At 33.5% G+C, this 22,838-nt stretch overlaps 2 protein-coding genes across 6 annotated transcripts; both read right to left on the reverse strand.

Annotated features, from left to right (window-relative positions):
• Positions 1-3,692: 3,692 nt before the first annotated feature.
• On the reverse strand, positions 3,693-4,422 carry LOC111695133 (ring-infected erythrocyte surface antigen-like). Its single transcript, XM_023464344.1, has 3 exons — positions 4,345-4,422; positions 4,108-4,251; positions 3,693-3,830 (listed from the first exon to the last, which is right to left on the reverse strand). Exons 1-3 carry the CDS (start codon positions 4,420-4,422, stop codon positions 3,693-3,695), a joined length of 360 nt encoding a protein of 119 aa, XP_023320112.1.
• Positions 4,423-6,619: 2,197 nt separating this feature from the next.
• LOC111695123 (interferon regulatory factor 2-binding protein 2-B) lies at positions 6,620-21,860 on the reverse strand. Of its 5 annotated transcripts, none has more exons than XM_023464329.1 (8): positions 21,676-21,860; positions 20,688-20,938; positions 18,095-18,250; positions 15,851-16,036; positions 10,190-10,277; positions 8,597-9,070; positions 7,151-8,098; positions 6,620-6,804 (listed from the first exon to the last, which is right to left on the reverse strand). In XM_023464329.1, the coding sequence occupies exons 1-6, from the start codon at positions 21,797-21,799 to the stop codon at positions 9,042-9,044; spliced, it is 834 nt and encodes a 277-aa protein (XP_023320097.1). In that variant the 5' UTR covers positions 21,800-21,860; the 3' UTR covers positions 6,620-6,804; positions 7,151-8,098; positions 8,597-9,041. The 5 variants fall into 5 exon arrangements, with proteins under 5 accessions (XP_023320097.1, XP_023320095.1, XP_023320094.1 ...); XM_023464327.1 differs by having other exon boundaries at positions 8,579-9,070; XM_023464326.1 differs by having other exon boundaries at positions 8,541-9,070.
• Between the last annotated feature and the right edge of the window lie 978 nt (positions 21,861-22,838).

A 22,838-nucleotide genomic window follows, 5' to 3' on the forward strand; every position in this document is an offset into this window, starting at 1 on the left:
TAACTCACTAGGTTTTTTGGGCGCTTTAAGCCCATCTTTTATTTCAATTTTGAACATTTTCTCTTTATATAACATTGTAAAACAAAAACAAAAAAAGTTCGTGGATTTCATAAAAAAAAAATTGTGTATTTTGAAAAATTATTGGAGGCAAATTTTTGAAATTTTGATCATTCATCAACCTTCCCTGGGGCCACGCGAGGTTCACACAAAATTTGGACCTGATCGGTTGAGCCGTTTATTGGATACAAACTAACAGAAAAACAAACAGACAGACAGACCAGCTAAATTTATTTATAGAAGGCAGTTGCTTAATTAGATATTTTCACGTTTGGGTTAAACGAGTTAAACCCCTGTCAGGAGGTTTATCCAAAAATATTTCAGCCCTCAGGAGTCAGGAATTCCCATTGTTTCAGTGCCTTTTTAAACATATACATACAAAATATGGTTCTTCAAAATTCTGAATAGAATTCAAACATTTAAACAATCTCTAGATCACAGATTTGATATACTTCTCTCAAAAAACTGCCAAGTAGGGTTTCCGAACATATATGCTTTTATACCTGAATGGTGTAGTTTGTTGACAATAATAAGAGAGTTTATATTCTTTGTTTATGTTCATTGGATCTTACTCTTTGTTCACCATGCAGATGAAAACTGTAACCTTGGATATCATGAACTCATTCGAAGACGATCCCCTGGGCCTTCTGGTTTCTCCACCTCGAGTTCAGATTCTCCACCCATCCTAATGTTTCTCTTCCTTAGTCACAGGTTTCTCCGTCCAATCTCAGATTTTCCCGTCCCAACCTCAGGATTCTTCATATATCCCACTTTTTTGCTGGTTCTCAGTCCAGTCTCAGATTTTCCCGTCCCTACCTCAGGATTCTTTATATATCTCACTTCTTGCAGTTTCTCCGTCCCGACCTCAGAATTCTCCGTATATTCCACTTCTTGCAGGTTTCTCCGTCCCATTCCAGGTTTTGACCACCCCAACCTCAGGATTCTCCTTATATCCCACTTCTTTCAGGTTGCTCCGTCCAGTTCCCAGATTTTCTGCCCCAACCAAGGATTCTTTATATATATATATATATATATATATAGGCAACTTATTGAAGCTTTATCCGTCCAACCTCAGGATTCTACGTAAATCCCATTTCTTGCAGGTTTCTCCGTCCAACTTCAGATTTTCCATGTATCCCACTTCTTGCAGGTTTCTCCGTTCCTACCTCAGGGTTCTCAATTTATCCCATTTCTTGCAGGTTTATCCGTCCAACCTAGGGTTTCCAGCGAACGAAATGTTTCGCCAAATAATGCGAAAATTTTCGTTCGTATTTCGCATTTTTTTTCGCGAATATGAATGAATCGAAAAATGCAAAAACGAGAAATATGCGTCTTATATTCTTAAAATTTTGTCTTTGGCATGTTTTTTAGTCTCCGTATATTTTCGCGAAATTTACACATTATTTTGTTCAAGAAATTTGCGCATTTTTTTGCGAAATTTGCGCATTTCTTATTTTTCGAAAATTTCGCATTTTTTTTCGCGAAACAGAATGAAGCAAAATTTCGCGAAATAAGCGAAAATTTTCTCATTTTTGGTGAAAGAACGAAAAAGTAAAGGTGAGGAAAATCTTAGGAAAGAGTCAACTATTTTAAGATGAGAAAGATAAACAATGAAGAAAAAGGATGAAAAAGATAAACGATTCAGAAAAGGAAAAAGAAGAATGATAAATAAAGAAAAAGGATGAAAAAAGAAGTATATAATAAACGATAAAGAACAAGGGTGGAAATTAGAGAAGGATTAAGAAAAAGGATGGGAAAAAAGAAGGATAAAAGAAAAGTGCTAAGAACGAAAATTGAGATTGAAGGAAAAGAGTAAGGTGAAGAAAAGCTTAGAAAAGAATGTGAATGTATTGTATTTTTTTGTCAGTCTTTAACAGAAAGATGGAAAAAAGGAACAAGAAAATGAAATGAATGTCGTCTTCTTCAAAACACTAGTGTGGAAGGAAGTGTGGAAAGTGAGAAAGATGAAAGATATATAGTTTAAGAAAAGAAATGTCTTTGTAAGAATACAATTAAAGGGACTATCGACGTAATTATAAGTGACCCGTGGCCGAATTTAAAGAATTTGAGCGGCGGTTTAAATTTGAGCCGCGGCTTAAATATGGTTGGTTCCACTTAAAATTGTGTCAAATGCTTCAAGATTTAAGATTTAATTTAAACCGGGGTTTGGCATATTTAAACCGCGGCTCAAATTCTTTAAATTCCATCTCAGGTCTAAATAAAGAATATGTGCCCGATTCACAACCGTATCCTTTAAACCTTAAAGTCACGTGGATTTACCGGTTCTGTCAATATTCCAGAAAGCTGTGACTTTCGATCACAATTTGACCCATTAAACACAATTTGTTAGCCTTTCTTCTTAAATACTTTTTTGTTGGCATATGCATTTTGAATGAAAATGTATTCAATAAACAAATCCGTAAAGTAAATGATTATTGAATTAAAGACCAAAACACGTTTGATTTCAAATAGAAGAAACCGAATGCTGTTCACTCTGGTCAGTCCGGTGTGAAGTCTGAGCAAAAACTTCACTGATGTTCTTAAGCTTCTATTTTAAAAATTCAATTATTTCCAACTGTGGTTTCTCTATAAAGTGACAGGGGAGAGTCATTTTTACATTCGAGGTCAAGAAGAAAATCGTCTGGAAAAAATCACACACTTTTCTTAGTTAAAGGTTGAATAATGTATAAATTGAAAAAAATCTTATTTGTTTAATAATTCATGGACGAGTTAACGTTAAATCTCACAACAAGTTGTTAATTGTTAACAGATATTAATTTATGTAAGTCAACTTAGATTAAAGTTAAATTTTCATTTAAACATTCGCTATGAGGAGACTTTTCATTAATCGATCATCCACTACTTGCCTGGAAACTGAACTAAAAATTCCTATTAAAGACTCCTTCCAAAATCATTAATCCTGGTTCTGATCCGTTCAATCTTCGCGTCTCTTCAACCATCTCCTGATCCGTCTCTTCAACCTTCTCCTGATCCGTCTCTTCAACCTACTCCTGGTCTGATCTATCCATTCATCCTTCTCCTGATCTGATCAATCCATTAAACCCTCTCCTGATCCGTCCCTTCAACATTATCCTGATCCGTCTCTTCAACATTCTTCAGATCTGTCTCTTCAACCTTCTCCTGATCGAATCCATCTCTTCAACCTTCTCCTTATCCGTCTCTTAAAACTTCTCCTTTTCTAATCCGTCTCTTCAACCTTCTCCTGATTTCAACCTACTCATGATCCGTTCCTTCAACCTTCTCCCGATCCGCCACTTCAACCTTCTCCCGATCCGCCACTTCAACCTTCTCCTAATCCGTCTCTTTAACCTTCTCCTGATCCACCTCTTCAACCTTGATCCCTTCTCCTGATCCGTCTACTAAACCTTCTCTTGATCTAATCCATCTCATCAACCTTCTCCTGATCCGTCTCTTTAACCTTCTCCTTATACCCGTCTCTTCAACCCTCTCATAATCAGTCTTTTCAACCTTCTCCTGATCTAATACGTCTATTCAACCTTCTCTTGATCTAATCCGTCTCTTCAACCATCTCCTGATCTAATCTACCCAATCATCCTTCTCCAGATCCGTCTCTTTAACCTTCTCCTGATACGTCTATTCAACCTTCTCCTGATCTAATCTGTCTCTTCAAGCTTCTCCTGATCCGTTTCTTCAACCTTCACCTGATTCGTCTTTTCAACCTTCTCCTGATTTGTCTCTACAACCTTCTTCTGATCCGTTCTTTCAACCTTCTCCTCATCCCATCTATCCTTCTACCTTTTCCATATCTAATCTATCATTCAACCTTCTCCTGCTCTCATCTATCCTTCTACCTTCTCAAGATCTCATCTATCCCTTCAACCTTCTCCTGATCTCATCTGTCCCTTCAACCTTCTCCTGATCTCATCTATTCTTCAACCTTCTCCTAATCCCTACTATTCTTAACCCTTCTCCTGATCCCATCTATCCTTCAACCTTCTTCGGATCAAATCTATTCATTCAACCCTCTCCTGATCCGTCTCTCCAAACTTCTCCTAATCCCTCTTTAACCTTCTTCTGATCCGTCTCTTCTACCCTCTCCTTATCCGTCCATTCAACGTTATCCAGATCCGTCTCTTCAACATTCTCCAGATCCGTCTCTTCAACCCTCTCCAGATCCGTCTCTTCAACCTTCTCCAGACCCGTCTCCTCAACCTTCTCATGATCTAATCCCTTTCTTCGACCTTCTCTTGAGCTATCTCTTCAACCTTCTCTTCGACATTTTACTAATCTAATCCGTCTCTTAACCTTTCTCCTGATCCGTCTCTTCAGCCTTCTCCTGATCTGATCTATCCATTTATCCTTCTCCTGATCTGATCTACCCATTTAACCCTCTCTGGATCCGTCCCTTCAACGTTATCCTGATCCGTCTCTTCCAGCTTTCCCTGATCTGCAGGGTGGCCAAAACTTTTTTTAAAAAATCCGTACATTTTCAGAAAAAATCCGTACAATTTTCGAAAAAAAATCCGTACAATCCGTACAATTTTCGAAAAAAAATCCGTACAATCCGTACATTTTTTGAAAAAATCCGTACATTTTTTTTTAAATCCGTACAATCTGTACAATTTTCCAAAAAAATCCCTACAATCCGTACATATGATATTCTAAGCCGGGTCTGCTACACCATATTTTAAACTGGGTCAGCAAAACCATATTCTAAGCTGGGTCTGCACACTATATTCTAAACTGGGTCTGCAGAACCATATTCTAAACTGGGTCTGCTACACCATATTCTAAGCCGGGTCTGCTACACCATATTTTAAACTGGGTCTGCAAAACCATATTCTAAGCTGGGTCTTCCACACTATATTCTAAACTGGGTCTGCTACACTACAGTCTAGACTGGGTCTGCCACACTATATTCTTAATTGGGTCTGCTACACTATAGTCTAAACTGGGTCTGCTACACTTTATTATAAACTGGATCTGTTACAACAATATTCTAAACTGGGTCTGCAAAACCATATTCTAAACTGGGTCTGCCACACTATATTCAATATTCTAAACTGGGTCTGCTATACCATATTCTAAAGTGGGTCTGCCACACTATATTTTGTATTTCACACTATATTCTTAATTGGGTCTGCCACACTTTATTCTAAACTGGATTTGCTACCTATATTCTAAACTTGGTCTGCCATACTATATTCTTAACTGGGTTTTCCACACTATTCTAAACTGGATCTGCCACACTATATTCTTAATGGGTCTGCCACACTATATTCAAAACTGGGTCTGCTACACCATATTCTAAACTGGGTCTGCCACACTATATTATTAACTGGGTCTGCTACACCATATTCTAAACTGGGTCTGCAAAACCATATTCTAAGCTGGGTCTTCCACACTAATATTCTAAACTGGGCCTGCTCAAATGAACACTTCTGGGACAATTCTCGAAAACTATGAATGAATTTTTATTGTCAGTTGAAACATTAATCAATCTAGTATTATTTAGAATGCAGAAAATAAGTTAAATTAACTTCATTTTGACGAGATTTTTTTTGAAATCTATATGAAAAATTTGCTAAAATGAGTGAAAATTCAAAAATAACGGTGTATTTCCTTGATAAAAATCCGTATAATCCGTACAATTTTAGGGTTACAAATAAAAAAATCCGTACATTTTGGCCACCCTGGATCTGTCATTTCAACCTTATCCTGATCAGTCTCTATCACCTTCTCGCGATCCCATCTATTCCCTTAACCTTATCCTCTAGTTTTCTATGGGGTAAGTAATCGTTTTAGTTAATTTTTTCTTAAACTTCTAATTAAACTTCCAACAGTTAAAAATTGTTTTCTGTTTAGGTTTGCCTTAATTAAACTTTGGAAGAAAAAACTAACCAAAAAAAAACAATCTTTTTGGGGCTCAGTAACATTATGCCTAGTTCGTAATGCCTAGAAAACATTATGCCTAGATTTCATGCCTAGTCACCCAATGCCTAGATAATATTAGACTGAATTGAATGCCTATAGACATTGTCAAGCAATAAATAAATGATACTAATATGTTTATATTATTTATTCACAACATAGTTAAAGTTGTATTTGTCCCTAAATCCATCACCTTCCTTTCTCCGTCCGAGTTGCACTTATAGAGAGCAGCCATTGCTGCGTGTCAAACTTCAACTGAAGTTGCACATTTTCAGAAAGTTGTTTGCGGATTTTTGTAAAAATGTTACCGGTGACCGAATTTAATGAATTTAAGCCGCGTCTTCAATCCGCCAAAAACCGGTTTCAATCGAGCGCCGGCTTAAATCTTGAAACATTTTAAGTGAAACCAACCATATTTGAGCGGTGGCTTAAATTTAAACTGTCGCTCAAATTCTTTAAATTCGGTCTCTGATTGTATGTTTTTTTCTCTCTTTAATATTTTTATTTCTCTTTGAAATACACTGTCTAGGCATTCAATGCACTCTTATGTTATCTAGGCATAATGTTATCCAGGCATTTATGAATCTAGGCATTGTGTTCTCTAGGCATTATTATCGTTGTATTATACATTAAACATAGAGAATGGAAATAATGTTAGGTAATTGTTTATTTACAGGTAACCGGTTCTTTATTTTGCAAAACAGCTCAGTACAGTACATATACATAAATATGTGAATAGTACAGTGCATACATACGTTAACAGTGCAGTACATTAAACCATACGAAAGTTTACTAGTCCAAATGTATAACGTAAGAAGAGGTATTATTTAACGACTTATCAGCGGTCACATGCGAAATGATAGTTGTTAAAATATTTTGAGCAAACTGTTAGATCATGTTGCAATTTTTTTTTAAACCCCTGACATCTGACTGTTTTATTGGTGCAAAGAATAGTTTCTTTTTATCTTACTTAGAAATTTAGATAATTCGGGATAATTTGAGTTAATCCAAGAAAGGAATAAATCTTGTTCAGTGTAAAAAAAATATCTAATTATTTTCTATTTCCTCTCATTTGGTGTTGGCGGAAAATTAGATTATTTGAACAGAAAACTCATGAATATTCATATTGATGAACACACCAACAGAATAAAAGTTAAAATTCAATATTTTAAAATACTACCAATTCGACGTACTTCAATTCATCTATATTTTGTTTGGATCATATTTGATCAAATATCAACATGTTAGTTATATGCTGTTGTTACATTATACATTTTACGTAATTAAGATTGAATTAATTAAATTTACGCAATGCAATAAAATATTACATAATGCCACAACTATTTTTCATGGTTAAACGTTTTGATTTGGACCTTTTTTATACCTTCATACAATAATATTACATGATTTAACACTTTTTCGTGAAAGAAAGCCCCTAAGCTGGGAACATTTAAATGAACAGAATAAGTTTAAGTTCTTTTCTTCTCGTAAAGGATCTGTAGGATTTCATGTAGCTCTTCATGCAAAAATGGCAAATTGCAATGTCTGATTCACAACTGTACCCTTTAACCTTTGCTTGACCAGTTATGAATAAAATGTCAATGTTTATAATTTGGAAAATTAGTTATTATGAATTGTGTTTTCTGAACAAAAGTGACATGCGCATTTCTATGGCAGGAATCCAAATAGGAGTTATCACTAGAATACAACAATATCTTGGACATCATTGAACTGAAAAACGGGTTCAAGGGTACTGTTGTGAATCGAGCATCGTCATTCATCCGAATTTTGACCATTTGACCTATGAAATGCCGTTTAATCCCCCGCGAGAAAAATTTAACTCATTACGTTCATTTAAAAGTTTCTGCTTCTGAACAAATTATCAATAATATTAAAAATGAATTGCCTTCAAAGTGTGGATAGAAAATGTTTAAGTAAAGGTTTGTTAAATTATAACATTTGCTTGAATATAAATTATGTTATGGACATTGTTATCAAAAATATCTGGAGACAATTTAAAACTATTAATTTAATCATAATCATTGACAAAATGTTCAATTTGATTTTAAAAAGAGGCCTTAGAACAACTTGAGATCACAGTTGCTGAGGTTGGAACAGTATCACTAATCTAATTTAAAACCAGTTCAAACTAGTTTTACCTTGGTTTTACTCTAGATAAAACTAGTTTAAACCTGGTTTTGATCTAGTTAAACCAGTTAAAACCTGAAATCTGATTTTATCTATTTTAAACTAGTTTTTAACCCCGGTTTTAATCTAGTTAAATCTGGTTTAAACCTGGTTTTAATCTAGTTAAACCAGTTAAAACCTGAAATCTGATTTTATCTATTTTAAACTAGTTTTTAACCCCGGTTTTAACCTAGTTAAATCTGGTTTAAACCTGGTTTTAATCTAGTTAAACCAGTTATAACCTGAAATCTGATTTTATCTATTTTAAACTAGTTTTTAACCCGGTTTTAATCTAGTTGAATCTAGTTTAAACCTGGTTTTAATCTAGTTAAACCAATTAAAACCTGAAATCTGATTTTATCTACTTTTAACTAGCTTTTAACCCCGGTTTTAATCTAGTTAAAACAAGTATAAACATTACACTAAACTCTGAATTTACAGGTAACATTAACATCTATAGACAACAATAATATCACACTCATCAACAATATAATAGGTCGAAAATACAACATTTAAATTTTCTTTTATCACTTTTTGATTTAAATTTTTTGTTTGTTCAAGAAAAAAAGGAAGTGCCGTAAACTGAAAGCAAGTGATATACTTAATTAAAATATTTCCACTAGCTGGAGGTCGGGATTGTGACAAAATGCAAAAAGGGGGTGAATTGTAAAATATATTCAGATTTTTTTAATAAAAAAACGCAAATTTTTGAACATTATTTGCATCGAGATATTATGCATTGATAAATATCTTTAAATGATTAACATATTATATCTCACAGTTAAGGAATTTTGATTAAGAAAAATATCTCCAAGATATGATCGAGGTTCAGGGTTTTATTTATATCTCCAGAACTGGTATTCAGTCCTCTAGTGTAGACTGGTCTAGCTTTTCTCTTTCAGATTGTTCATTCCTGTAAACCAGCTCATTTTTAATAAATGTTTTATCATTTCTTAAAAGATTGTGCCAAAACTTTAGTTTGTTATTAAATAAAAATGTTCTTTTCTAATTCTATAAAGAATTAAAGTAAAAGATTAACATAGGATTTGATTTCTTACTTTATATATTACATATATTATCCTTATAAGTATTTATGCAGTAATTTAATTTGAAACCTAAAATGGCTGAAGGAAGTGGTAGAATTGATTTATATTATGCGGATTTTAACAGCTTAGTAATTAGGTGGGGGTTAAAAAAGATAAGAAAACAAAGCTGATGTTTGTTGTAAGTAAAACTAGTTTCACAGCTGTTTAAAATATTTCACATTAGCAACTTGGCAAGTAAACTCCAGTCTAGTTAGTTCTAACTTCTAACGTCTTGAAGGGAGTGACTGGCTAGATATGGTAGTTAAACTAAGAGTACAGTATTATAAAATAAAATATTAGGATTTGTTTATTACAGTAAAAACATTTTGACCATCTATAAACAGAGAAAACTCTTTCTTAATGAATCACGAGACTGGATAATTCACCGTTTAAGTAATGTACAAGATAAGCCTTCTGACCCCATGGATAACAAAAAAGTGAATTTTAAGTTTAAACTGTACAATGAATTATAAACACCATACAGTATACCATATCAGATAATCTCCAAGCTTAGCGACAAAATAAACACATAATTCGCATATTCTGCAAGAATTTTTTATGTAAGTCTTGTGTAAATTTACAAAATGATTCAATCTTCTTTTATTTTCTGATTAGTCCTGAAAATCGTAATTTAGATTAATTGACGATCTAATATGATATGGGACACCCTGTATTTACGGCCTGAGCTAGGAACTTTTGTATTGGATACTCATAATCCCGATCCACAGATCTAGATATTCAAAGTGGGCACTTTTAATTTGAGGATCAATGCTTCATCTGTTCATTTCAGCTGACTGGGTACGATATTGATAACCATGCGGGATATCGAATAAAATTATCAGTATATATATCCACAATACCGAGAGTAGCTATAAAAAGAGTAGCATCAAAATGGAGAACTACATGATAAATGTATAATTGTTCTATTAAAGATGAACTGTATTTTCCTAGAATAGTTTGTATTTCCTCCTGCATAAACGCCCAGGGTACAGTAGAACCAGCTAGAGGACATTTATCACCACTAGGACAGAACGCCTAAAATAGGACATAATTTTAGAACATTTATTGACTAAAAAGGACGTAGAGATAAGACGTTTACCACCGCTATGGTTCTAGAAAAGAATGCGATTCAAGGACGATCACTAGGACAGGACGCATAAAAAACGTAATTTTAGAGGACATTTTTTACAGATCGGACGTAAACTTGAACAAGACGCCATAGGCAAACCACCTAAATATTCTACAAAATAAATGCTGTCAATCCCTGCTATCTAGCATAGATCGCAATTTTTAGGACTAAATCAGAACGTCTCAAAATTTAGGCAGGACCGAGTGAAACTTGGCGGAGGGTTGCAGGGGGCAGATAATTATTAAAATCATCACAACTGAAAAATTTAACATGAATTCGATGTTAATTATAAAATAATATAAAAATGACAAAATTAATGTTTACTTTGGTAGATAGAAAGTTTTCATAATTTTGTTATTACAACTTACTAAGTGGCCAACATTTTTGAGAAAAATCCGTACAAAAATCCGTCCATTTTCAGAAAAAAAGTTCGTAGAATCCGTACAAATAAGAATAAAAATATTTTTTATAAGAAAAGTATCCAAAATTAACCTCTGTACAATGTACATATAACGGTACACTGTGCAGTGTACATATGATAAAGATGATTAAGTAGGTTAAAAAAAATCACGATAAAATAAAAAATACAATTTAAAAATCTGCTTACTTTTTATGTTTGTACTATTGAGGAAGCTTTCTTTTTATTTTCTAAATTCCTTATTTGTCTAAGCTTAAAATTCATTATTTAGCAATAAATAAGATTAATTAAGAAATCCTTGACCTTAAAATTTTTTAAAATCTAAAGTTAGGATGATTTTTAGAAATCTTTTGCATTTTATCTGCACTCGACAGTCTACAGAGTGTTCCCAATAAACGTGAACATGGGAATTGAACTTGAACAAGACGCCATAGAAAAACCGCCAAAATATTCTACAAAATAAATGATAATAATCCCTGCTATCTAGCATATATCGTAATTATTAGGACTAAATCAGAACGTGGGTCTGTCCTAGTGAACGATTTTTGGGCCCCCCCCCCCCCTCCTATCGATTTTGTACATGTCCATTTATTTTTCAGCAAATTTATTATTAATTATTTTTTGTTATTTAGTGTTAGGTTAGGTTAAGATACTTTCTGGGCCGAGCGCTGCGGCTAGGATGGGCTAGGGGGCCGAGCGCTGCAGCCACGGGTTAGGTTAGTTAAGACACTTTCTGGGCCGAGCGCTGCGGCTAGGATGGGCTAGGGGGCCGAGCGCTGCTGAGAAAAATCCGTACAATCCGTACAAATAAAAATATTCTTAATATAAAAACATCCAAAATTAAAAAAAACATCAAAACTAAAAAAATGCATTCCTCATTTCTATTAATATGAATTTTTCTTTGTGTTTGTATGTGAGCAAAGGCTGACCTTTTTATGTTTGTACTATCATGTCAGCTATTCTTTTAATTGTCTGAATTGGGATGGGTTTCATTATTTGTCCAAGCTTAAACTCATTATTTAGCAATAATGAATAGTTCTCTGTTTTAATTAAGAAATCCTTAACCTTAAAATTTTATAAGATTTAAAGTTAGGATGATTTTTGTGAGATCTTTTGCATTTTATCTACTTTCGACAGTCTACAGAGTGTTCCCAATAAACGTTAACATGGGAATTAAGTGATGACTTTAAGAAAGTCTTTGATTTTCAGTAAAGATTCAACACACACCACATTTCGGAATGTTTACATGTACATTGTTATTGTAAACGTAAATGATGACGACTTCATAATTCCCATGTTTATTGGGACGTGTATAACATGACAAGAAAACCAGCATTGGTTGGTTTTCACTTTTTAACTCTTTGTACTTTTTTTCGGGTAATTTATCAATTTCAGATAATCTGAATTTTGAATGAAAAAAGAAATTTTATATTTAGGAATTAACTGCATTTAAAAAAGGAAGACGACAAAAATAAGGGAATCCCTAATCCCATTCCGTTCATAATGGACCATAATTAATAGAATACCATTCTTTATGGGCCTCGCACTTTTTATATTACAATAACTTTTGAGTATAAGAGATTTCCCGGTGTTTTCCAAGTTTTTAATTTTTCACTTTCTATTTTTCACTTGTTCTTTAATTATAAAAAAGTGCAGGATTTTCTTAAATAATAAAAGTTAACTAATAATTTGAGGTTTCTTCTTAAGCTAAAATTTTGGATGATCGATAATTATTTTTAGAGCTAGAGCAATCTAAAAATAAAATTGTCATTTTTACAAATAAATAAAAGAAAGCAATGGTACCGACATATTTCATGCTAACTTTGCCCAGCCGAAAAAATTAGCTATTTTTTATCAATTTTCATAAAAAGAAAAAATTTACACCTAGAAATAACTGAAGTTTTTAACATTCTAAGACACCTTGATTGTGAAAATTAAGCCAAAAGTGTTCCCTCAGTACCAAATACCCCTACTGCAAAGTTTTTTTTTGTGGGACATCATGTATTTCTGGAGAATATTCTCAAATGAACACATTTGGAACATATTCTCGAAAAGATGAAATTGTCAATTGAAACAACAATCAACCTAATATAATTAGGAATGAAAAAAAAGCTGAACTTCATTTTGACGAGACATTTTTGAGAAAATTTTTTATGCCAAAATTAGCTTTTGTTGAGTCAAAATCCTGAAAATCCGTACTATTTCAGACATTATCAGAACATTCCGTACAATCCGTACAATGTTTTGGTTAAAATAAAAAAACCTTACAATCCGTACATTTTGGCCACACTGTAATTATTTTCGTTTAAATTTAAAGTTAGTGCGTACAAAATGTTAAAATACAAGCCTCTTTTAAATCAATTCGTATTGCCCAGCTATGTTTATAGTTAACTATGTACTCTGAAGTGTGTAGTGTGTATGATTGAAATATTGAACCTTGAGCAAATAATAGTTTCTGCAAAAGAAAGCATTTAATTTTTAAACATACAAGAACTTAAATGCATGTACAATGTACATACATCATTTGTAAAAGAAAAACTAACTTATCGGAACAGAGGTTGGATTTAATGAATATAGAGAGGTAATTAATTACGTAAGGGAAGTTCATATGCTTCTCCACTGCATGGACGGAAGTGCTCTTGAGAAGTACGTACTTGTACTTTAACCTCACTGACCTGGCTTAATTTGACATAAGGTCCCGCAGGACTGATATTGTTCAAGAATGTTTTTATTTGGTTGGTTTGTACTGAGGACTTAATATCTAATCGTATGCAAACATTAATAGTCTCCAAAACACATTATCAAAGGCAACAGTTTGATATTCAAACTTTTCAAGTTGAATTACGTTTAGCGACTCTTTTTTCCTGTTTAGGAATTTAGAAAACTTCTTTTTTTTTGATGAAACTCAAATTATCTAATTTTAAAGTCAAAATAAATAGGAATGTAAAAATATTTCTGTAATTTTAACGTCAAAATAAATAGGAATGTAAAAACATTTATGTACTTTTAACGTCAAAATAATTAGGAATGTAAAAACATTCATGTACTTTTAACGTAGAAACAATTAGGAATGTAAAAATATTAATGTAATTTTAACGTCAAAATAATTAGGAATGTAAAAATATTTCTGTAATTTTAACGTCAAAATAATTAGGAATGTAAAAATATGTCTGTAATTTTAACGTCAAAATAAATAGGAATGTAAAAATATGTCTGTAATTTTCTATAAATAGAACAGACTGAGTAATAGGTACTTAACTTAGTATTCCATTATTGATTTTCTGTCAACTGAATTATTAATCTAACTTAAACTAGTATTTTCTACAGCTTTTTATTGCTGAGATTTAAAGCATAGCATAAAATACAAGAGGACCCTCCTACAACGCCCTTTAGTAACAAAGGTTTCCAACAACCAGTTTTTTGAAAATAAAAATAAATAAAAATATTTTACAATTAAAATAGGTTTCCTTTAAAAAAATTCTATTTATTTTTCAAAGCTTTTTTTTCTTCTCTAAGTCGATTTTAATTACTTTCTAATACGTCTTTTCTAGTCGCAGCACTTGACGAAACAATGATTTTAACTAATGTTATCGGAAATATTTGAAAACATAAAATTGTTCAATAGTAGCATTCTTTCTGATATTTAACCAAAATAAAACTAGAGTTCGACGTAAAAAAACTTGCATCATTATTATATATTAAAGTTGGTAATCAAAACCCTTGTGTACTTTAATACTTGCAATAAAAAAAAGATGCAACCCACGTGCCATGGCGCAAAACATTAAATTACGATACTAAAATGCAATAAAACACAATTTGCTTTTTTATCAAAATGCTGAAAGAAAATATTAAATTACATAACATTAACAAGATATTCTTGTATCAATAATAAACAATTTGATTTCCAGATTGATCTAGTTTAATTTTTATGTAAATAAATAGTTCGTTATATTAAATATCATTAGGCGGTATTACATTGTATTTATAATTACGGTATTACATTGTATTTATAATTAGAGGATTTAAGATAAGCCCCCTTAACAATATTTTTCCATTTCCAACTCTCCAACTCTCCCAATGCGATGTATGAAGATAACAACTCCCCCCCCCCCTCCGGCCTCCCTCGCCTGTAAACTCAATCTTTACCCGTTTTAATGAATTAAGTCAATTTAGATTGTTAACATTATGTCTAAATAAACCAGAAAGGGGGTGGGTGGTGGGCCCAATATTGTCATATCCCATCAGTGCAGAGTTCTCTAAGATATGAGTAGGAGTAAAACTATTTGAAAACTAAAAATTAATCCTCGTAACCATTCACCAAATCAATGTAAAGGATCTCTTTAACATTTTTTCACCGTCCCTTTCATTTGTAAAATATAGTTATTACTTAACAACTCTTAAGACTGATGTTGGCACTAATGTATATATAAATTAGTTTCCCATCATACTTTATGGTCGGAAGAATAGCCCCCCCCCCCCCTCTCAGTCACTTAAAATCACTGCAGCAGTAGATATCATTCAATTTCTATTATGCGTCCGATTCAGTTTTCAGACCCTGGTCCGAAGTTGGTCTCAGAATTTATAGTGGAGATTAAGTCTAGATCAAAACTGAGTCGGGATTTAATACTTGTGCATTGGTTTATTGAATTTCAATGAAAAAATCTAGGGTTTAAAAAGATCGGAATATTTCAATCTGAATTTTTGCGATAATATCATGTTGATTTCACTTCAATTTCATTTAATCATTATTATATTTGTCCAAATTGGAGACATTTTTCTTCTGTTTCAAATGATTGTTTTGTAAATCTATTTGATATGAGTAAAATGTCAGTTGAGACGCAATAGCAATATTTTTATGTCCCGTTAGCGTTTGCATGGGAAGTTCCAATTCTACAAAAACTCGCTAATCTTTTTTTTCCCACCCTGTATTATGTATGATATATATTAAAAAGAAAATTCAAAGCAAATTCAAAATGCACATGTTAATGATTTATGATTATATTATGATGAATCATGTGATATGAATGAATTTATTTTTCTTTTTTTTCCCTTTTACTTTACCTCATTTCCTTGTTTAATGATGGAGTCCCTGCAGCATGAGAAGCAGAACTTGTGTGTCTGATTGCTGGGACACTGAACAAAGTGTGTATCCTCTAGTTTACCAGCACAGTTGGTGCACTTGAGTATAGGGTTCCCATCAGCACCCACCTCACCTTCACGAACCTGTCCGTTACTAGACGAGGAAACCTGAACATCAAATTTAGGATTAGAAGAACCGAGATGGAATTTAAAGAATTTGAGCCGTGGTTTAAATCCGCCAAAATCCGCCAAAACCCGGTTTAAATTTAGCGGCGGCTTAAATCTTGAATTTGATACAATTTTAAGTGGAACCAACCATATTTAAGCCGCGGCTTACATTTTAACCGCCGCTCAAATTCTTTAAATTCGGCCACTGAAGACATAATTCCAAGTGTAAAAAAGCACCCTGTTAACAACAATAAAAACTAAGCAACTTTCAGTTACAGTTACTATAAATTTTATGAATATCAGGGCTTAAAGGAGTCTTAGAATAGTGAGAATTTACAAGCTGTTAGAATTAAATAAATGAACATTCAACTGTAAGCACGAAATTCCGTTGTACCAAACAGGGTTTCTCACAAAAGATGAAACTCTAGAAAGGTCCGTTCTCTTCAGCTGTTAACTTTTTTGCAAGTCATTTAAGATATCACGAATTGAGTATCAAGTACTCAAATACTCAAATTCTATCTTAAAAAGAACCGAATATAAGAGTTATGGTCGTCATTGCAGTCTCATCCTTTGTGGATTATCCCGTATTTGTTAGCGATCTTGTATTATTCACACAAACTGCTTAGTTGGGATCAATCTGATCCATCATCGCCCAAGGCAACTATCCGCCCCTGGAGCAAACATTGTGGATATAGAACCGCCTAGCTATACAAGATTAATAATCTGGTTTTTTATCAATTAGTATTCCTCCACATACCGGACCATATGATACAAATCAGAATTACGCAAGTCATGGTTTATGGAATACGCGCTATTACATAATGATAAATTTCTTAAAAATTATGGAAATGAAAACTAACTTGTAGAGAATAAAATTTGAATATATTATTTAAAACAACGTATTTTCAAGTGAATTTGAAGAGTGCCAAGTCCGATTCACAACTGCAGTAGCCTTTCAGCTTTGGTCTTATAAAGAACTAGCTGAAGGGTCGGGGCGTTGCCCGTGGAAAAAAGATTTTTTTTTTATTTTGATTTTTTTGCTTAAAACACCCCCGGCCACTCATGAGTGTCCACTAAAGATTTCAGCCCAATCGGTCCTGCCGTTTAGCCAGCTTTACGCAACATATATATGACTGTCTTGTTTTATTATTTAGATGAAGGAGATATCCTTATTTTTCTAGCTGAAAATCTTCCTGTACACTCCAAGCACTAATTTATCACCTAAAACTTATCAAGTTACTCCGTCATCGATAATCAGACAAAAGTTACTGCTGTGAATCAGACATTCCACTCATAAATGGATCGTCACTTGAAATTACTTCTACAGTCCCTTAAGATACCATTTTGACTTCTATATCTGCATTTGATCTACAAAATCATATAAGCATGCACGACCTTTTCAATTTATAAATATTTTTATTTCTTCTGAACTTTTAGCATGATGAGAACTTTAAGTTTAAATATCAATATTTGTAATATTATATTTTAAAAGCGTATCTTAAAATATTAAGTTTCTAAGAAATAACATCTTGAAAGAAATAATGTATTCATGTATGCATCTATCTATATAATAAAACAAGACACTGCTGAACCGAATAGGCAAAAAAAAATTGTGGACACTTATGAGTAGTCTGGGGTAACATAGACTAAAACAATTGAAATTTTATTTTATTTAAAAATTCGCGTTTCTTAAATTTTATTTTTTTTTCCTACTAGTATTATATAATATATATATAAAATTCATCCTTCCCAAGCAAAAAAAGAAAAGAGAAAAATGAATAATGAATTTCTAAGTAATCCCCCAAAACCTTCAATCAAAATATTGTTCAAGGAGACTTTCAGGAAACCTTTTAAAAAATTGGAATTTTCATCTTTTCTTTAAAATTGAAAAATTAAGAAACTACTGAGTTCAATTCTATTTTTACCTACTTAAAATACGATATAAATATATTTTCGGAGTTTTCTTAACTATAAAATAAATTGTTTAAAATTTTTTTATGGAAACTTATGTTCCTGAAAATGATCAACATCATAATTTGATAAGAATACGTTTTTAACCTGGTCTGGGCGGGACTGTGTGGAGGGAGGCCCATTCGAGAGGGGGCGGGACAATGGTGGCCCACCCACTTTATTCTTATTTTCTGGTCCCTTCATCTTATCTGTGTAGCCCGGGCCCATCCCGTTCGTAGTTAGTGGACCACCAGGACCAAAAGTCTAAAAAAATCTTTATTAAATAAAAGATCTGATAATAATCTCACGTCAGAACTATTGTTTTGTAAATCTCAAGATCATCATATGTAGAAATCCGGGAAAGTTCTTAGTTTAAAAATACTAAATTGACTGGGTTAACTTTTATAGACAAAGTTAAATAACCAGAAAAGGGAAAAATAATAAAAAAAGCATTCACAAGAATTAATAAAACTTCATCTATAAAAGCATCTGATTCAGTATTTGACAGTAATAATCCAGGATCTGCAACAGAAGGATTAGATCGGGATAATTTATAGAGCCAAAGAGAAAAGAATATATATCAGAGGGGAATTTACTAGACAAAAGTGTAAAACGGCCATTTTGTTGTACTGTTTCCATACTGCAGGTGCACTTCCCATATTTATGCTATATAACCTTTTGGGCCCTGGAATATCATTTTATAGAAAATCTAAAATTAAGAAGAAAGCCAAATTATGAAATAGGCTGTTTTCATAATTGACCAATGATCATTTCACATAAACTCTTGCCATTCACTTTAACAACGATGATTTTCCGTTATAACTATAAATCAAATGATGTCTTTTATTCACCTAATTCATTATATTAAAGTTTATTGAACAGCTTTAAAAGATTCGAAATAGAAATAGATAGTCTAGGGAACATACTGTATTAATGTACTCTACTGCATATAATTTGTGAACATTTACATGATATGTACACTTTGGACTCCCTTTCAGGCTGAAAGGGACTGAAAAAATTCATACCGAGAGATTCTCTAAATTCCACTCTAATATAAATTCTATTCTCTATGTATAGAGCTTTTGCAGTCTGATGTATTTGTTATGTTGCAGGGCATTGTTTTGGTTTTAAGTAGTTCAATAAATATATCAATGCATTTTCTCCAGTAATTAGTCAGCAGATAATTTGATAAGTTTAAAAAGTAAGATAACAACACTAAGCAACTTTAATGTGTTTGCAAATTACCAAGTTAAATTCTTTCAACCTTCATGATTCGAACAACAGGTTTTATGTTCGTGCATAAAACCTACGGTATCTAAATACACAATATACACTTCATACTTTCCAATCTTTATCTTTATCCGTATACTGGACAGGTTCATACTAAGGAAGTTTAATATACTTTTATTCATTTTTCTGATCAAAACATCAAGCAAAGACGTTCTCATGCTTTAAATGATTAGGTGGTGTTGATTCTCAGGCCTCCTATTTTAATTATTTGAATTTTTAAAAATCAGAAGTAACAAAACACTAGTAAAATAATTGTTGCTATAAATGTTACTTTCAATCGTTTATTTCTTAACATGTGACATTTTTTAGAATAAATCTGTTACTACAACCGCAAATTAAAAATCTTCAGCAAAATTTCAAAATAAAGTATTCTGCTAACACTAAGAAAAATTAACCGATGCACAGTAGTGATATGGCTACGGAAATGAGGATCTGTTGCATTCTTAATATCACTGTCTCTCGTAGTGATATACAGACGCAACGTAGTGATAAACTTAGGCAAATACTATATCAATACGAGAGATAGTGAAATTGTGAATACAACATATCTTCATTTTCCGTAGCGATATCAATATTGTGCTTTAATTTTTTATTTTGAAGTTCTGGAACACGATAAAATTTCGGATTAATCGGAAGGTTTGGCAAAAAAACATACACTCATGCGCCTGTTTAAAATCACTACTTGCTCTGAGTGGGGAAAAATTTAATTTAATAATACATTATAAAATCTAATGTTTTGTTTCAAGTAAATCTTCATTTAATAAGTGCAATGTTCGAAACACAAGTATTTAATTTTAACACAACTGTCTCCTTTTCTTCAGTTGCATACATCCACAAATATTTTTTTTAGAGAAAATTGAAATTTATCAAATTTAGCTATATACACAAGGAGAGCTCATATATCTTTGATTATAATGTTTCAAGGGTACTTAAGTTAATCGCACGTACGACTCAGTACATGGAGGACAGTTTTTGGCAGAATATATTGAGAAGAAATTGACATAATTCTATTATGAGAGAAGGGTTAAGATTTGTTGACTAACAGTCGAGAAATATTTTATGAAATAATAGTTGGGATACCTAGCTTTCTCTAAAAGTCAACCCATTCAATTTAAAATGTTTAAACCAAGCTAAGAACATTCCAGTCATTCTACCAAAATCTGAGGAAATTTGGTTAAGGAGTTCAGACAAACGGTTATCACTACTTTATAAAATTACTAGCTTGGAAACCCAGCTTTGCCTGCACACTAACTTTACCTTTAAAAGTCTTACCTTGATTCTTTTATCCAAGCTAAGAACATTCCCCAATCAAAATTTGAGGCAAATCAGTCAAGGGGTTCATAAGTTATGATCAGACAAACAAACAGAGATTACTACTTTATACATATAGATAAGATCAAAGATGTCCAACCTGAGCATGAGGATTACTAGGTTGTCTCCGTTGAAACCCTTGCTCTAGTCCATGTAATTGAGGTGCTCCAAGGGGACTAGTATACATGGGGATACCTCCTCCTCCGACCTCAACAGGTTGCTGGAAGCTCAGAGGTCGCTGTGCTCCCGGATACGGAGCAGATTCTCGTTTAATCTGCTGAACTTCCTGCATGCCGTAACTACCACGCATCCTCCGGGCAGAGGCGAGGATAGCCTCGATTCTGTCCGGACCTTGGAGGCAAACAAATGTCAAAATTCAGAAAAATAATCGAATTAGAAGTTGGTCAGAAGTTCAATAAGGGATGTCGCGTATAGACATGGGACCATTAAACCTATATGCTGTAGGGGAAGCAAGGAAATAGAAAAAAAACTTGCGACGACTTCAGCTGATTTGCAAAATATTTCAAACGAGATATCAAGGGGAGTGGGATTTTAAACAAAGCTTTCGGTCAGTGTACTGCAGTGATCTGCAGTGCACGCACATAACAGGAATAACAGACTCAAAGAGTTTTAAGCCATTAAGAAGGTCTGAAATGAGGGGAACGTCCTAGTGAACGTTTTTTGGTAAGTACAAAATTGGTCTCGGGGGGGTTCCTGAAAATGAGTCCCCCCCCCCCCCAATCTCTTTTAAATTTTATACACGACCAGCTCAGTAACCATTTATCATCAAAATTAATAATAATTATTTTGTATTAATTTAGGATTAGATCAGATTCAGACAATTTCTGGGCCGAGCACTGTGGCTATAGAACAAGCTAGTGAGCCGAGCGCTGCGGCAACATGTCCAACTTTGACCATATGAAAAATTGATAGGAGGGAAGAGGGGGGTTCAAAAATCTTTCTCTAGGAAATAACCAGGGGGCGGGGGTCCAAAAAAGCTTTCAGGAAATTACGGAGCTGCCTTGCAATTATAATGAAATATATAACTTCGGAATAATTTCACTGAATTTTCTGAATTTTGCACACCCCTGGACCTTCATAATTTACACAGCTCCGACAAACTATCTCCGTAAAATCATGTAGAACTGCCCACGGTGACCGGGGCATTTCACACAAATAACAGGTTTGTTTCCTATACAAAGGATTCGACATTTTATTTGCTCACTTATATCTGAAATATAAAGTACTGAGTCGGGTATAACGTTCACTAGTATTCACGCATCTGTTGCTAAGCCTGTGGTCTGAACTGTACTGAATAAACCCCTGGCCCTAGCTGCTAGTATGGCTAGCCTACTCTACTACTAGTCCAATGATCCGATACAACGTGTAGCTTAATACAGTTTTATTGCACTTGCTGCGCTGTTCTGTGAATACGCACTCGTATACAATAAAACCGGTTTTTTACATATCTATTAACTCTGAACGAAGAGTACACAGTACACACAGTGCAAGGTGAACATGACCCGTGTACCCTTGACAGAGCACTGTGATTCAGCTGTTTTCAATCCTCGTTTAAAGCCTCGAGACTACCGTTACATCTTCACAAGACAACCTCCAGTATTCTGTATTATATTATACAAATACACTTTTCCAACACGGGGGTTTAAGGGAGGTAAGGGGAGAAGCAACAGCTTCGAGCGGCCTCCCTTTCCAAGCTACCAGAGGGGGGGGGGGGTAACGTACCCCATTTACAGGATTGAGGTGGAATTTCCACTTACCAATTTAACATTGAGAATCAGATAGTGCACGAAGCATTTAATTTATTCTTCTCCCTGCCCCATGAAGTCCTGGAGAGATCGGACAAAATGCCCCCCACCCCTCCCGCTGCAGATTAAAATTGAAATAAGGGCTTTTTTATCTTTTTTTCTTCAAAAACTCCCAGTTACGTGCCTGGAAACATTTAATTCCTAAAAGAAAAAATGATTTGAACTTCTTCAGGGGCTTCACCCATTCCTTTTAGCTAGGTATCTATTATAGTTGTAGCAATGCCCATTGCCCCCCCTTTTTCTTTCTTGTTCTCGGCCTTCACTATAGTTTATGATATTTAACACCATGATATAAAGCTGATGAGATAGAAACAAACTGGGATCATATTGAAATAAAAAAGATCTAAACATCGTGCAGTAACTGAATCTAATGAAAACTGAGTAGTGAGTATAGAAGAAATTGCTTATTAAGATGCCGTTTTACC

Source organism: Eurytemora carolleeae, unplaced genomic scaffold (genome assembly GCF_000591075.1).
Source record: "Eurytemora carolleeae unplaced genomic scaffold, Eaff_2.0 scaffold212, whole genome shotgun sequence".
Lineage (NCBI taxonomy): Eukaryota > Metazoa > Arthropoda > Copepoda > Calanoida > Temoridae > Eurytemora > Eurytemora carolleeae.

Bases quoted from the DNA above. Each gene is read 5' to 3' on its own strand.
- LOC111695133 (XM_023464344.1), bottom strand. From the start codon at position 4,422: ATGGGTAGATCAGATCAGGAGAAGGATAAATGGATAGATCAGATCAGG. The intron at 4,252-4,344 runs GTTAAGAGACGG...GATCATGAGAAG, and splicing joins AGAGACGGATCAGGAGAAAG to GTTGAGGAGACGGGTCTGGA. The intron at 3,831-4,107 runs GTTAAAGAGGGA...TGGAAAAGGTAG, and splicing joins AAGAGACGGATCAGAAGAAG to AAGGATAGATGGGATGAGGA.
- LOC111695123 (XM_023464329.1), bottom strand. From the start codon at position 21,799: ATGTCGAATCCTTTGTATAGGAAACAAACCTGTTATTTGTGTGAAATG. The intron at 16,037-18,094 runs GTTAAAAACGTA...TTTGATGTTCAG, and splicing joins CACAGTCCCGCCCAGACCAG to GTTTCCTCGTCTAGTAACGG. The intron at 9,071-10,189 runs GAAAATACAGTT...GCTGGTTTACAG, and splicing joins GGAAATACAAACTATTCTAG to GAATGAACAATCTGAAAGAG.